Source organism: Quercus robur, chromosome 11 (assembly GCF_932294415.1).
Source record: "Quercus robur chromosome 11, dhQueRobu3.1, whole genome shotgun sequence".
In the NCBI taxonomy this organism is placed as follows: Eukaryota; Viridiplantae; Streptophyta; class Magnoliopsida; order Fagales; family Fagaceae; genus Quercus; species Quercus robur.
Window position 1 is genome coordinate 406643 of NC_065544.1, and position 12802 is coordinate 419444.

At 33.5% G+C, this 12802-nt stretch overlaps 1 protein-coding gene across 1 annotated transcript; it reads left to right on the plus strand.

Annotated features, from left to right (window-relative positions):
* The first annotated feature begins 7109 nt into the window (after positions 1-7109).
* LOC126706281 (transcription factor MYB1-like) lies at positions 7110-8888 on the plus strand. Its single transcript, XM_050405684.1, has 3 exons — positions 7110-7310; positions 7451-7580; positions 8186-8888. Exons 1-3 carry the CDS (start codon positions 7178-7180, stop codon positions 8688-8690), a joined length of 768 nt encoding a protein of 255 aa, XP_050261641.1. The 5' UTR covers positions 7110-7177; the 3' UTR covers positions 8691-8888.
* Positions 8889-12802: the final 3914 nt, after the last annotated feature.

Genomic DNA, 12802 nt, shown 5'->3' on the forward strand with positions numbered 1-12802 from the left:
AGAGGACTGAAATGACAAAACTGAAAGTTAAAAGACTGAAATGACAAAAGCTAAAAGTTAGAAAGTCAGTTTTGCATTTTTGTCTTAAATGATTTATCCAACATCTGATCAGGGTAAAATTATTATTTTAAGTTTAAAAGACAGTTTTTGCGTTTTAGCTTTTAGGGCTTAACTGGTATTTTGGCACACTAATCAAGATCAGACAAAATATAGTATCAACACCAATAAGAAAAAAATATATAATAAAATAAGCTAGGCATAGGGTTTATTAAACACATGTTAATGCACACAATTTTGTGCACCCACAAAAAACACTTGCCTTTTCATGTGTGTAAAGGTGGCACAACAAGGTTTTGGTATGTGGTAAAATATTATCTATCATTGAAACACAGACACACCGACTCTTTCCAGCAGTATCTTTGAGTTGCTTTCTCTTAAATTTATTTTAACTTTCTTTTGATGAAACACCTACCAACAAGCTCGAAAGTGAGTCTCCAAAGTGGACTAGCTAAGCCTAATTCTAGGGTTTTGCTCTCAAACCCATTTGGGGCTCTTGACGAAAAAGTTGATAGTGTTGGTTTCAAGTTTCATTTAAAGACCAATAACTCACTAGCTTGCTCTTAGGCCTTCTATTTCTCTCCCAAAAAAATAAACTCAAACTGAAGCGGATATTATATAGAATATAAGATTTGACTATTCAATATACGTTTACACTCTATTTGTTTTGAACTTGTTGGAAGCAATTTTTTTATTGCCAATAAAATTTTTGGGAAGCCAAGACTAAGACTTGACATTGGGCTTTGAATATGGCTTAAAGACTATCGGTGAAATGGGAAAAACCAATTTTTAGCTCAAGGTCTATATTGCACCCAACAAGGATTATAATGAGGCCACAAGTACCTCTTACAAGGATAAGCATGAAAAATGGTGGCCCATTACAACAAGTACTCAAATAATAGTCCAGCAATGAAACAAGAGAAACGTCCAACATTAGTTTTCTGATAGACTAAGAAATATGTTTACATCAGAAAAGTCTTCATCAGAAAAATCTTGTGTTTCCTCCTCTATTGTTAAATTAACATAAGGAAAAAATTACATAGTAACAAAAACATCATAACCTTCAATAGAATAACAATAAACAATGGTCGTATTTCTACACATATTTTCAAACACATATTTTCAGTTTTTAAGTGCATGTACCAAACACCTTCGTAGTGTCAACCCATCTATTGGATACTGTTCACTTCAGGCGCTACAGTACCAGTAATGCTGATGGGACTCTAAGTTGACAGGTGGCCAGCTATTGACTTATTTAGGGAGCTTATTTACTTTTGTACAGTTGTCCAACTGGCATCTGATTAGAACTGAACCAAAGAGGAACTACCCAGCTGGCTTAGTTGCACATGTGGACTTCTTTTGCTGTTGTTTTTTGCTGGGTTTTACCATGTGGGTTAAGCATTTCTGGTGGGCCTTGTCTTGGTGGTTCTCTTCATTTGGGCTTGCTCCTTTGCTCTTACTCTTTAGGCCCTATAAGATAGATAATGTAGCCATAGGTTTGTATTAATGTATTTTCATTGGCTTTTATTGTTAGCGAGAATAACAGATACTTAAGGCTTCTATAAATATTCATCATAGGGTCTTGAATAATAATTTCCATGAACTAAAATAATAATTTGTATTAATCTCATAAATAATATTTTACATAGGTTTAATTATTTCAATAATATTTGTCATGCGTAATAACTTGTTGGTGTTTCATAAATGATACTTTCCATGGACTATTTAATTCCCATAGTATTCCATAAAAAATATTTGCCATGGGTTTTTATCAATAGTAATTTCCACGGACTTAATACTGGAGAGATAAATAGTTTAACATAAGATAAATAATTACCACATATTTTTAACATAAGTTCCATGGTTTGGAGTCCCTCAAAAAAAAAAAAAAGTTCCATGGTTTGTAATATGGTATAAAATAAATAATTTCGATGGGTTTACAATCTCCACGGGCTTATGAAAAAATTGCTAGATAATTTTATTGGCCAAAGTTTGTTAGCATTGGGCTTTGAGGAAAACATTTAATTTGACAATCATAGTAATTTGTCAAGTATTGTTAATCTTGGGCTTTTGAAATAATTATGATTTTCCATGCATTATTAGCTTTAGACTTTTGAAATAGTAGCATTTGAGCATTATTAGTCTTTGGCTTTTAGTAAAATATTTATATTTGATAGTTGTGCTACCTAATCATTATTGGTTTTAGACTTTTAAATCATAGTGTTTGCCAAGTATTACTAATCTTGAGCTTTTAAAATAATAGTATTTGCCAAGCATTATTAGTCTCAGGATTTTGAAATAATATGATAATACTTGCCAAATGATATTGGGATTCAAAATAATTGTGGGTCAAGCAGTAATAGTCTTGGGGTTTAAAATATTTTTTTGCCAAGCAATAATCATCTTGGACTTTTGCTATTGATATTGCCAAGTAGTTAGCTTGGGCTTTGATGTTGCCAAATAGTTTGCTTGGACTTTGAATAAAATGGAATGTATGTATTGGCTCATAGGGCCGATTTTGGGCTTTGTCAAATAGTAATATAAATTTTGATAAGATATGAGACTTTGGGCTTTTTGTGATGGTTTATATCATGGGCTAATTTAGGGAGTAAGATGGTAAATAATTGTAGAGGATATTTGGGTATTCTTCGATGAGTGGGTTAGTAGGATCGAATAGGATTGTGGCATGCGGCATGTGTGAAAATTTATGCCTAAATAGAAGTAAAATATTTTACGAACAATGTTTTTCCATTTTCAAGTGTTTGTTTGCATGTAAAATGTGGTCAAACTTGTAAAATATTTTTCGTTGACCATAAAATCCTTTATAAAAGTTGTAAAATGTTTTCCTTTTAAAATTTTGGTAAAATATTTTATAAAAACATCTCCTGAGTGGCTTGCTCATCACATGCTCCTCTCGCCCCATTTGGTGGGCTAAGCACCTGGAGTTGCCCGCTCTAGTGATTAGTACTGACTGTTTGGAGTTATTGTTTTGATGACCGGTTCCACCGATTAGGTGGTCAAAGCTACCGCTTTGGCTACTAGTGTCGAAGGTTTAGTCACCAGAGATGCCATTTCGACTACTAGTGTCGATAATCTCATTACCGGAGATGTCGTCGTTTTGTACATTGGTGTTAGCAGTCTGGCAACTAGAGACACCACTCCAACGACAGTCACCAGAGCCGCCATTCTAACTACTGCTTCCAATGGTTTGATCACCGGACCTTTAGCACTAGCAACCACGACAGCTAAGTTACTTGTTTGGTGATTTTTTTGAAAATTTTAACTTGACATACCAAACACCTGAAAATATTTGACTGAAAATGTTTTACATTTATAAATTTGGCGAAACAATATAAAATAAACACTATTATACCAACACATGTAGTAGATACACACAATAAATCAGATACACCACATTATACCCTATTATAAACACTATTATATCACTCATTAGTTAATTTTCAAAAGATTAAATCTTGCTACACACTCATCAATGCATACAACCTGTACACACTCCATTAAAATTAGCTAAAATTTTGAAGTCGTGCCTTGAAACACGATTTTACAATTTTAACTGTAATTTTTTTTTTTTTCAAAGTAGTGTGTTTAGATTGTGTGTAATTGTGAGTGTGCGATAATCATTTTCAAGAGTATATCAGAGAGAGTGAGAGAGACAAAATTATAACGGTACATATAAATAGTTATCATATCTATCGTAAGATTGATTTTTTTTTTTAATATTTACAATTTGGAAAAATGTTAATTACAACAAGGATTATGTATTTGGAATTTGTTGATTGCTGAGGAATGGGCCAGATTTTTTTTCTTTTCCTTTTTAAACAATTCAAAATTTTGAGTCATCAATTATACATTTTTAAAGTCTAAAATTTAAATTTTGAGAGAGCCAAATTCAAAAAGTCTAAAACCTAAATTTTATTGGAGCCACGCACATTTTAAAACCTTGGGAGGTGGGGGGGGGGGGGGGGGGGGGGGGAGGGCTGTTAAGCATATTTCATCATCAACATCAGTTTCAAATCATATTCATGATGATTGTAGTGATAAGAAAGAGCTTAAGGCTATTTGTAGACACTCCATTTCGTATCCATAATTTAACCTTAGAAGATGGCAAAGTAACCACTTTATGTCCCCAAAAAATCATGGTTGCATTTTAGTCATTAAGTATCTGTTTGGATCTGGCGTTTGTTGCGTTTTGCGGTTTTTTTTTTTTTTTTTTCCCTGCTGCAACACACGTTTCAGGGGGACAAATTTCACTGTTCATGCTACTATTAATGAACAGTAACCGTATATATTTGACTTTTCAACCCTTTTCATCACACCGTGGGTCCCGTGCACTGTTCACGGGACCCACAAACTTCACTTTTCAGCAACTTTTTCATTAAAAATGGGTCCCACGACACTATTCACACATTTAAAAATTATTTTGCTATAGTGTTTTCAGTTTCAGCAAAAATAAGTTGTATCCAAACGGACCCTAACTCATTCATCATATCATGAAAATGATCTTGAGATTTCAATGATCCCAATGATACATCTAGTTTCCAAATCAGACAGTCTGATCGAAAGATATCGCAAGATCAAGTTTTAACGGTTTGCATGCATGCATTTTGGTGAAACCTATCACACATAATTAATTGAAATTAATTTTGAATGGTTGTTAAATAAAATTAATAAAATTAATTTTTGTGATTGGTGGAATATTTTTACTAAGGTGTGATTTGTTGCATAAGATTAAAACAAGTAAGCTGATAAGATTTAAAAACTGTAAATAATATGATTTTAAAGTAATTATCTTCAAGATAAATAAAGCTTCTCACAGAGTGTATGAGTTCTCTAATTGAGTCTCTGTGTGTTTAATGACTTTAAAATAAAACTTTTATATGGTCTAGAGGTTTAGTGAATGAAACCCTAGCAATTCAAGTCATTATGGACCGAAATTCAGATATGAGAATTCTAAAATCACAGAGCTCGATAGATCGAGAGGTGTCGAGCTTAGTGTCAAGAATCTTCATTAAGTCTCAATAGATGCTAGTGTTGAGCTTGTGTCATAACTAATGTCGAGCTATTCTTCACTTGTTTCTTGGTTCAATCTTTATGTCTTTAATGATACCACTTGTCATGTCTATGCAACATCTTGATACATTAAACCCGACTTAGATCTATCCAATTATAAGTGAAGTGCATTTTGTCAAAGGATAAGCCAATACATAGAAAATATGATCCTAACACATCCATAGCTTTATTATGGCCTTGAAGAGTCCAAGTCTTACAACTAAAGTATGGGCTGGCAAATGACAAAAATAGGCCTTCAATAACTGGTAAGTAAAGTTTTACTGTAATTTTCAATTTTATACTATTAAAAATAGAAATGTTGCCATTGACAATGCATGACATGCTTTCTGTCTTTCTAGAATGTTGAAACGACTAATTTGGACATTTCTTAAAATTCAGGTATTTTTATTTTCAAATTAGTGATTTGATTTAAACCAAAAATTTAGGCAGATTTTATGGCTTTTTATTTTATTTAAATAAATGATATTATGTTATTGGATTTAAGAACTACAGTTGCTCGCCGTACTCCAACGAGATGATTGAAAATTTCATTTGGGGGGAGAGGAGGAGACATGGTTAGGAAATTTGGATGATGGGCCATAGAACCATATGTTAATTTGTTAGTGGCATTGCTTTCGAGACTTTTTGTTTTTTAATAAGGATAAAGTTTAGATATAAAATTGGTTGTAGCATAAGGCTACAACCTTACTTAATATCTTTTTATTGGATATGATTGTTGACAAATCCACCGTTGGATTACTTCTTCTTCTTATATCCCTCATACTTGCAAAATTTCTAGAAAATCAAATATCAGTAGTTATGTCATCAATAAATTGTTTAAATTGCAAGTTTTTGTAGTTTAAAATTATATATAAAATATAAGGTTATAGATTATATAGTAAATAACATCAAATTGATACAAAAGTTTACATATGTATTAAGAGTGTAAAGAACAACTAACTCAACAGTTAGATTTTCAAAATATGCAGTAATATTTATTTTATTGAGTAAAGTTTTAACCTTATGCTACAATCAATTTTGTAGTTAAACTTTATCATTTTAGTAAACATTGCTTTCAAGACATTGATTATTATTTGTCACGACTACCGAGTACCTTCTATTATGGTAACACCCAAAAAAGATTAAAATAAAAAGTAAGGTATACTATTGGCATTTAAAGTTAGTATGCGTTTGGGTTAGGATTAAAAATTAAAATTATTTTAATATTCAGCTTATTTTTACTACTATTGAGCTTATTTTTACTACTATTCATGGGCTTCACTGCACTTGTGACACTATTCATGGGTCTTACTGTACTATTTCAACTAATTTTTATCTTTATCTACCGTACTTTCAACAAAATAAGAGATATCCAAACACACCTTTGAGATAACAAATATTAACCAATGAGAGAGAGAGAGAGATATGCCAAGTGGGGCGGCTGGGTGATTCAACAAACATTCAATAGCTACATAGAAAGGTCGTTAGGAGAGGACACAATTATTATTGAAGGTTGAGAAGTATAGTGGCTATACAGAGTTCAATAATTATTTTGATACTTTTACCTTTATGAAATAGAAAGGCTTTATAGGGCTATCATCTATATAATAATAAAGACTATAGAGTTGCACATTTGCATCCAAAAAATGAAGCGCGAAAAAATTGACTCTTTGAGAGTTGATGGCTACTGCTGCTACTTAGTAAACGCATACACGCAACTACAACTATTATACAAATAAATATTATTTATGATCTAAAATATATAATCCTAGCTCCCATCTATATTATCCATTTGACTAATAAATCAATAATATTAATGATGATTACGTTGATTTCACAGATATATATAGGACCACAACATTGAGGCATGTGGCCCAATTATATACCATAATAAATAAATGAAATATGTATCCTTTTGCGATAATATATATAACTATCAATGCCTACCCATTGTAATCACAATCACAACCAGAGAGAGAGAGAGAGAGAGAGAGAGAGAGAGAGAGAGAGAGAGAGAGAGAGAGAGAGAGAGAGAGTTTGGACCGTTTTAATGGGAAGAAGCCCCTGTTGTTCCAAGGAGGGCTTGAACAAAGGTGCTTGGACAGCTCAAGAAGACAAAATTCTCACAGAATACGTTAGAATCCATGGCGAAGGACAATGGGGAAAACTTCCAAAAAGAGCAGGTAAGATATACATACATACATATAGTAGCTAATAAGAAGAGTGCTTTTCTTTCTTTTTCCTTTAAGGAAGGGAGAGCTAGCTTAGAATTTAGAATATTGGTACGTACGTACAGAGCTAGATTCATTTGGTCTGTGTGCAGGTTTGAAAAGATGTGGGAAGAGCTGCAGGCTTCGCTGGTTGAATTATCTTAGACCAGACATTAAGAGAGGTAACATATCACCGGATGAAGAAGAACTCATCATTAGGCTTCACAAGCTCCTGGGAAACAGGTTTTCTTTCTTCTCCGATCCGCTACCCCTGAAAACGTTTAAAAAATCATAATAGATAGCTTTAGACGTGTATCTTCTCAAATATTCCCACCTCATGTCATGGATGGTTTTTATATATATATATATAGTGAAGTTGTCGTGGTGAATGGTGGAGAACAAAACAATAGTAGAATAATGTGATGAAAATCAGTGGCTTGAGATATTCCCCAAATATATTTTTAAATTATTGAATTTTCGGGTATATAACAATATAAATTTGACCAAAATTCTTAGTTCTGCCATTACTGAAAATGATAGTCCACTTACTGACCGTCGACTACTTCAATTTTCTTGTACCAAATTAAAGTTGTAGTACTTGTAGAAGAATTGTTCCTTAGATACATGTTTTACTGGAACCCACATATTTCCAGACATAATTCTTATCTTTTGTGAGCTTTATTAGTTCTAAGAGTGTTAATTTGCTTATATAGCTTTCGTTCGGGTGGATCGACATTAATTTCCGGAGGTCAAATTCCCCCAACCCTTAATACTTTTAGAAAAAGAGAACACCATATATAATTTGATGATAAGACACAGACATTTGATCTGTTTATTCTAATTTGTAGATGGTCTCTAATAGCTGGGAGGCTTCCAGGCCGAACAGACAATGAAATAAAGAACTACTGGAACTCAAATCTGGCCAGAAAAGTTCATGACAACAAAAGTGCTACTCCAACTCCTTCAGGCCAGTCCACCGAGGACAAATCCAAGATTGATTTGCAGGTGGTCCGGACCAACGCAATTAACAACAAAAATTATCATTTTGATACCAAAGATTCATGGCTATCCGTGGACTGTGACCATACATTTAATGATAAGTCCTTGGAATTTGATATGTACCATGGACTATCGTCTTTTGCTAACGGATCAGAAAATATTCAATCATCGGATTTTATGATGGATTTCAATATGGGAGAGCCTTGCTTCTCTGATCTTCTCATCAGCTCTTACCTTCCAGACTCACGTGTCTTCGAATGTAGCAATGACTATGATAATGGATTGTCCCCCTCTTTGGAAAAATGTTTAATATTCTCCAATGAAATGCAGTGTGATTGGACCTTCATTCAATAATTGTGTTGAACCCAATATTGACACTGAAGTGGGATAGCAGGTAGAATAATTGACTCTGAAGTGATTGGTCTTTTACTGTTTATTACCCCGTAAGATTTAATGTTAATTTGATATGTTTATTGAAATTTTTATTAGTGCTTTATTTCCATTTGTTGATGTTAGCGGGCTTTTTAAATAAACAATGTATTTATAGTTGTACTTTTTTTTTTTTTTTTTTGAGAAGGATATTTATAGTTGTACTTGATGTGTAAGTTGTCTGGAGTAATAAATAAAAGTTCTCCTTTGTGTTAATACCTTAATTATTATTCGGTATTCCAAGAGTAAATTTCTTCTCTCTCACATAAGAATAGGTCTTACTCATTATTAGACTCACCCCAAATGAGAGGAGGGAGTATACTTCCGAACTACTTAATAAATTTCTCTATTACAAGATATATATATATATATATATATATATTTTTTTTTTTAGAGATAATTACAACATGCTGCTAACCCCGCAGCTCGAACATTTTCCCCCTTAGACCCCCAAGCACTTTGTGCATGAGGAGGTGCCAATTCAGCTACAAGACTTTTGGCAACATTCTGATCAAAAGACTCGTCAACAGACTACTTGATCTACTTTGAACTTGGAAGACTTGCAAAAAAGAGTAAACACTTTTGCCAGAGAGCATTAGTGTGTGTTGGCCAAAACCTTTTAATAGCTAAGAGTAATGTGAGAGATACACCAAAATCCATATCTTACTTATGTGTCAACTCTTGATTGGATTTTAGCATTTTCACATGGGCCCACTACATGTACTTGAAGATGCTGAAGCCCAATAAATAGGAGTGTCAATAAAATGCAACTATAGTATGTTCCCTCAGACCTTTTAATGGAGATGGTTGGTGATTTATATAGGAACTATTAGGGTCCTCTATGACGCCCCTTCCAAGACTCGACCACAAAGCCACAACTCATTTGACCTCATACTCAATGAGCTATGTCTAATTACTAGACGTTGTGATTGGCTCTGATACCAAATGATAGGAACCCATGGGTAGAACTCACCCTTGAAAACTGGCTTGCAAATGGGGAGTGCCTAAGAACTTATAAACACATGATTAAACTTACACTTAATCCATGTGGGACATTAGAATCATAACATAAAACCGCCAAATTCAAGTGTTAAATTGGTCTATGGCTAGTCATCAATGATAGGAACTGATGATTTCAATTTGAGTGGTGGGTTTCCCTTTTAAGACCTCGACAAATTCGACCTGTCAAATTACCTTCCTCTATTGCTGCGAATTTTTGCAAATTTTGGTGAGATCTCCACTCCATCGTGGCGGTTGATTTTGACTAAAGCAGTGGTTGCCGATAGGTCTTCAATTCTTCCACCCGATGTGGTTGAATCCAGTGACGAATGGACACCAAATCTAACGGTTTCAACCCATGAACACCCCTAATTAGGATTATATTACATTTAGAAAAATTTGTTCTAGACCAAATAACCCGAAGAAAAAATACTGAACCCGTCTTGAGAACTTTGAAACCAAACTAAAAAATGGGTCTACCTGTACTTGACCCGCTTAACTACAGGTCGGGTTAACCCGTACCCAACCTATTTATTAAAAGCAATTTTTGTTTCCTCATATCAGATTCTATAAGATAGTACAACATATTCATTTTTCACAATTATACACACATTTAGTATTTATAGTAATGATATACTATACCTAAAAAAAAAATATTATGTTCCATAATATGTATTGATTTATTAATCTTTTATGATATCATCAGTAAACTATAGATTGTGTATAATTAAAAAATTGTGTTTATTTAAATTTTATTTTTTGAGTAATTTGTAATTTGTTATCTTATTTGTAATGAAATGAAGACAAAAGACAACATATTCATGTTGTTGTTGTTGTTGTTGTTGTTATTATTATTATTATTTATTTTTCTTCACGTTAAAGAATACGGGTCCACATGTAACCCAATTGACTTGACCTGCTCACAACCTATTTAGGAAAAATTGTTTTTGACCCGATCTCGTTATAACCCATAACTCGATAAACCCAAACCCGATATCATTCATAATTCATAACCCAATTAACCCAACCCATCCTAACCAATTTGCCTAGTCTAGAATATATATGGCCATTTTCTACTTAATTCTCTCCCATTATCCTTTGTCATGGCATTAGAGGTGTAATCGGTTCGATTCTGCCGATTTTCTACGTGTTAGCCAACCGAAATCAAAATTTTCGGTTTGTGAACTTCTCCATCGAAACCGACCGAAGTAATTGGAAATCAATCAGTTTCAGTTAGATTTCGGTTTTGGTCGGTTTCAGTGAGTTTTTTTAGTTTCCTTATCACATTTATTTTCTAAGAAAAAAAAAAAAAAACCTAAAGAAATTGATCCAGAGAAAAGAAACAAAGAACAAACTAGAAATATAAACCCAACAAACTAAATCCAAGCAAAAAGAGTGGTAGCACATCTTTTGATCTCCAATTGCTTCTCATCTAAGAGATGTAGATGGTGGCTAAAGAAACAAAGAACAAACTCGACATATAAACCTAGCAAACTAAATCCAAGCAAAAAGAGTGGTAGCACTTCTTTTGATCTCCAATAGCTTCTCAACTAAGAGATGTAGATGGTGGCTAAAGAAATAGGCAAGGGATGAGTGAAGAGGGAGAGAGGGGATGGGGCGGCTGAGAAGAGAGGATGAGAGAAGGAAAAGTGGAAAAGGATTGAGAGGAGATGGGGAGGGTGGCTGAATGAGAAAGAGATGTTTAGGGTTTTAGATGTTTAGTTTTAAATAGAACACAAAATGATATAGTTTTGATAGTAGAAACTTAAAAAATGAAAAGGAAAAAAAAAAGTTGTTTTGGAGGTTAGAACCTTAGACAGGAACTTGAAAAACATGCATGACACGTGTGTTATCCCCTATGGCAACATACGTTTATGAAATATATTTTACCAATAATATTTATATCAGTCGGTTTCGGTTTGGTTTGGTATACATTTCACTAAAACTAGGACCAAACCGATCAATTTCGGTTTGTTAAAAATTTAAACCAAAACCGAACCGAACCAAAAAAAACTGAAAAATTAAATTCAGTTCGAGCAGTTTCAGTTGGTCCATTCAGTTTTTTGGTTTTTTGCACACCCCTACATGGCATGATGGGAGTGGTGGCATTTAAGTAGGGCTTAATTCTAGGGATTTGGACCCATGATTGGAGAATGTGGTTTGGTGGGTGTGAATCTCGCATAGAATCACTCCTTTCCAAATCACGTCGAGAGAAGTCTGTCCTTAAGACCTCGTTTGATAGCCCCTGTCTAGTAGGGCTTATCCAAGAGTGAAGACCTTCAGACATGGTTATGGAAAGTTGTCTAAAGAAGATAACCCATCAAGGAGTATTGACATAATTTGAAAGTATTAATCCTTTGCATAACCCTATTTTTGAAAATATATGAATATGAGAGTTGAATTCTCTATAAACCAATCATTTTAAGACTCAGGCCAAACCAATCGGCATGTTCGGGTTAACCAAGTACAGACCACCAAGTCAATTATTTGAGCCCTAAAAAAGGGAAAATAGAATAAAAACCCTTTGGAACATGATCTAACTCTTCGTTGATTCTCTAAATTGTTCATGAATCAACCAGCCTTTTTTTTTCCTTTCGAATTTTTCATTGAAAATGAAGCCATCTCTTGTGGAATTGTATAACATAAAAAGTCATATATATGAACATTATATATATATATTAAAATCCCAAAAAGACCAAAATTGTCATTTCACAAACCTAACAGCAAAAGGTACACATGGTCCAGAAAATTTTCAAAATTCATATCAACTTAGGACCTCATAAGCAAAATGTCATTTTCAAGGTTATAAATAGAGGATTTTAATCAGGAAATGTGAAAGGTTGATTTTCTTTGGTTAAGAAATGATCTTAAAATGAATATGAACATTGTAGGGACACGTTTTGCAACCCAAGCCTAAGATGTATGGGATCTTGGCCCAGTGAGCCCAGTACAATAAATTTGTAAATAGTGGGTCAAAGAACTAGGCCCTAATGAATTTGACAACGGCTAGTATGGATTTAAAAGATGATCAAGCAAGA

Coding starts and splice junctions, on each gene's coding strand:
- LOC126706281 (XM_050405684.1), top strand. CDS start 7,178: ATGGGAAGAAGCCCCTGTTGTTCCAAGGAGGGCTTGAACAAAGGTGCT. Junction 7,311..7,450: donor AAAACTTCCAAAAAGAGCAG/GTAAGATATACA, acceptor GTCTGTGTGCAG/GTTTGAAAAGATGTGGGAAG. Junction 7,581..8,185: donor CACAAGCTCCTGGGAAACAG/GTTTTCTTTCTT, acceptor TCTAATTTGTAG/ATGGTCTCTAATAGCTGGGA.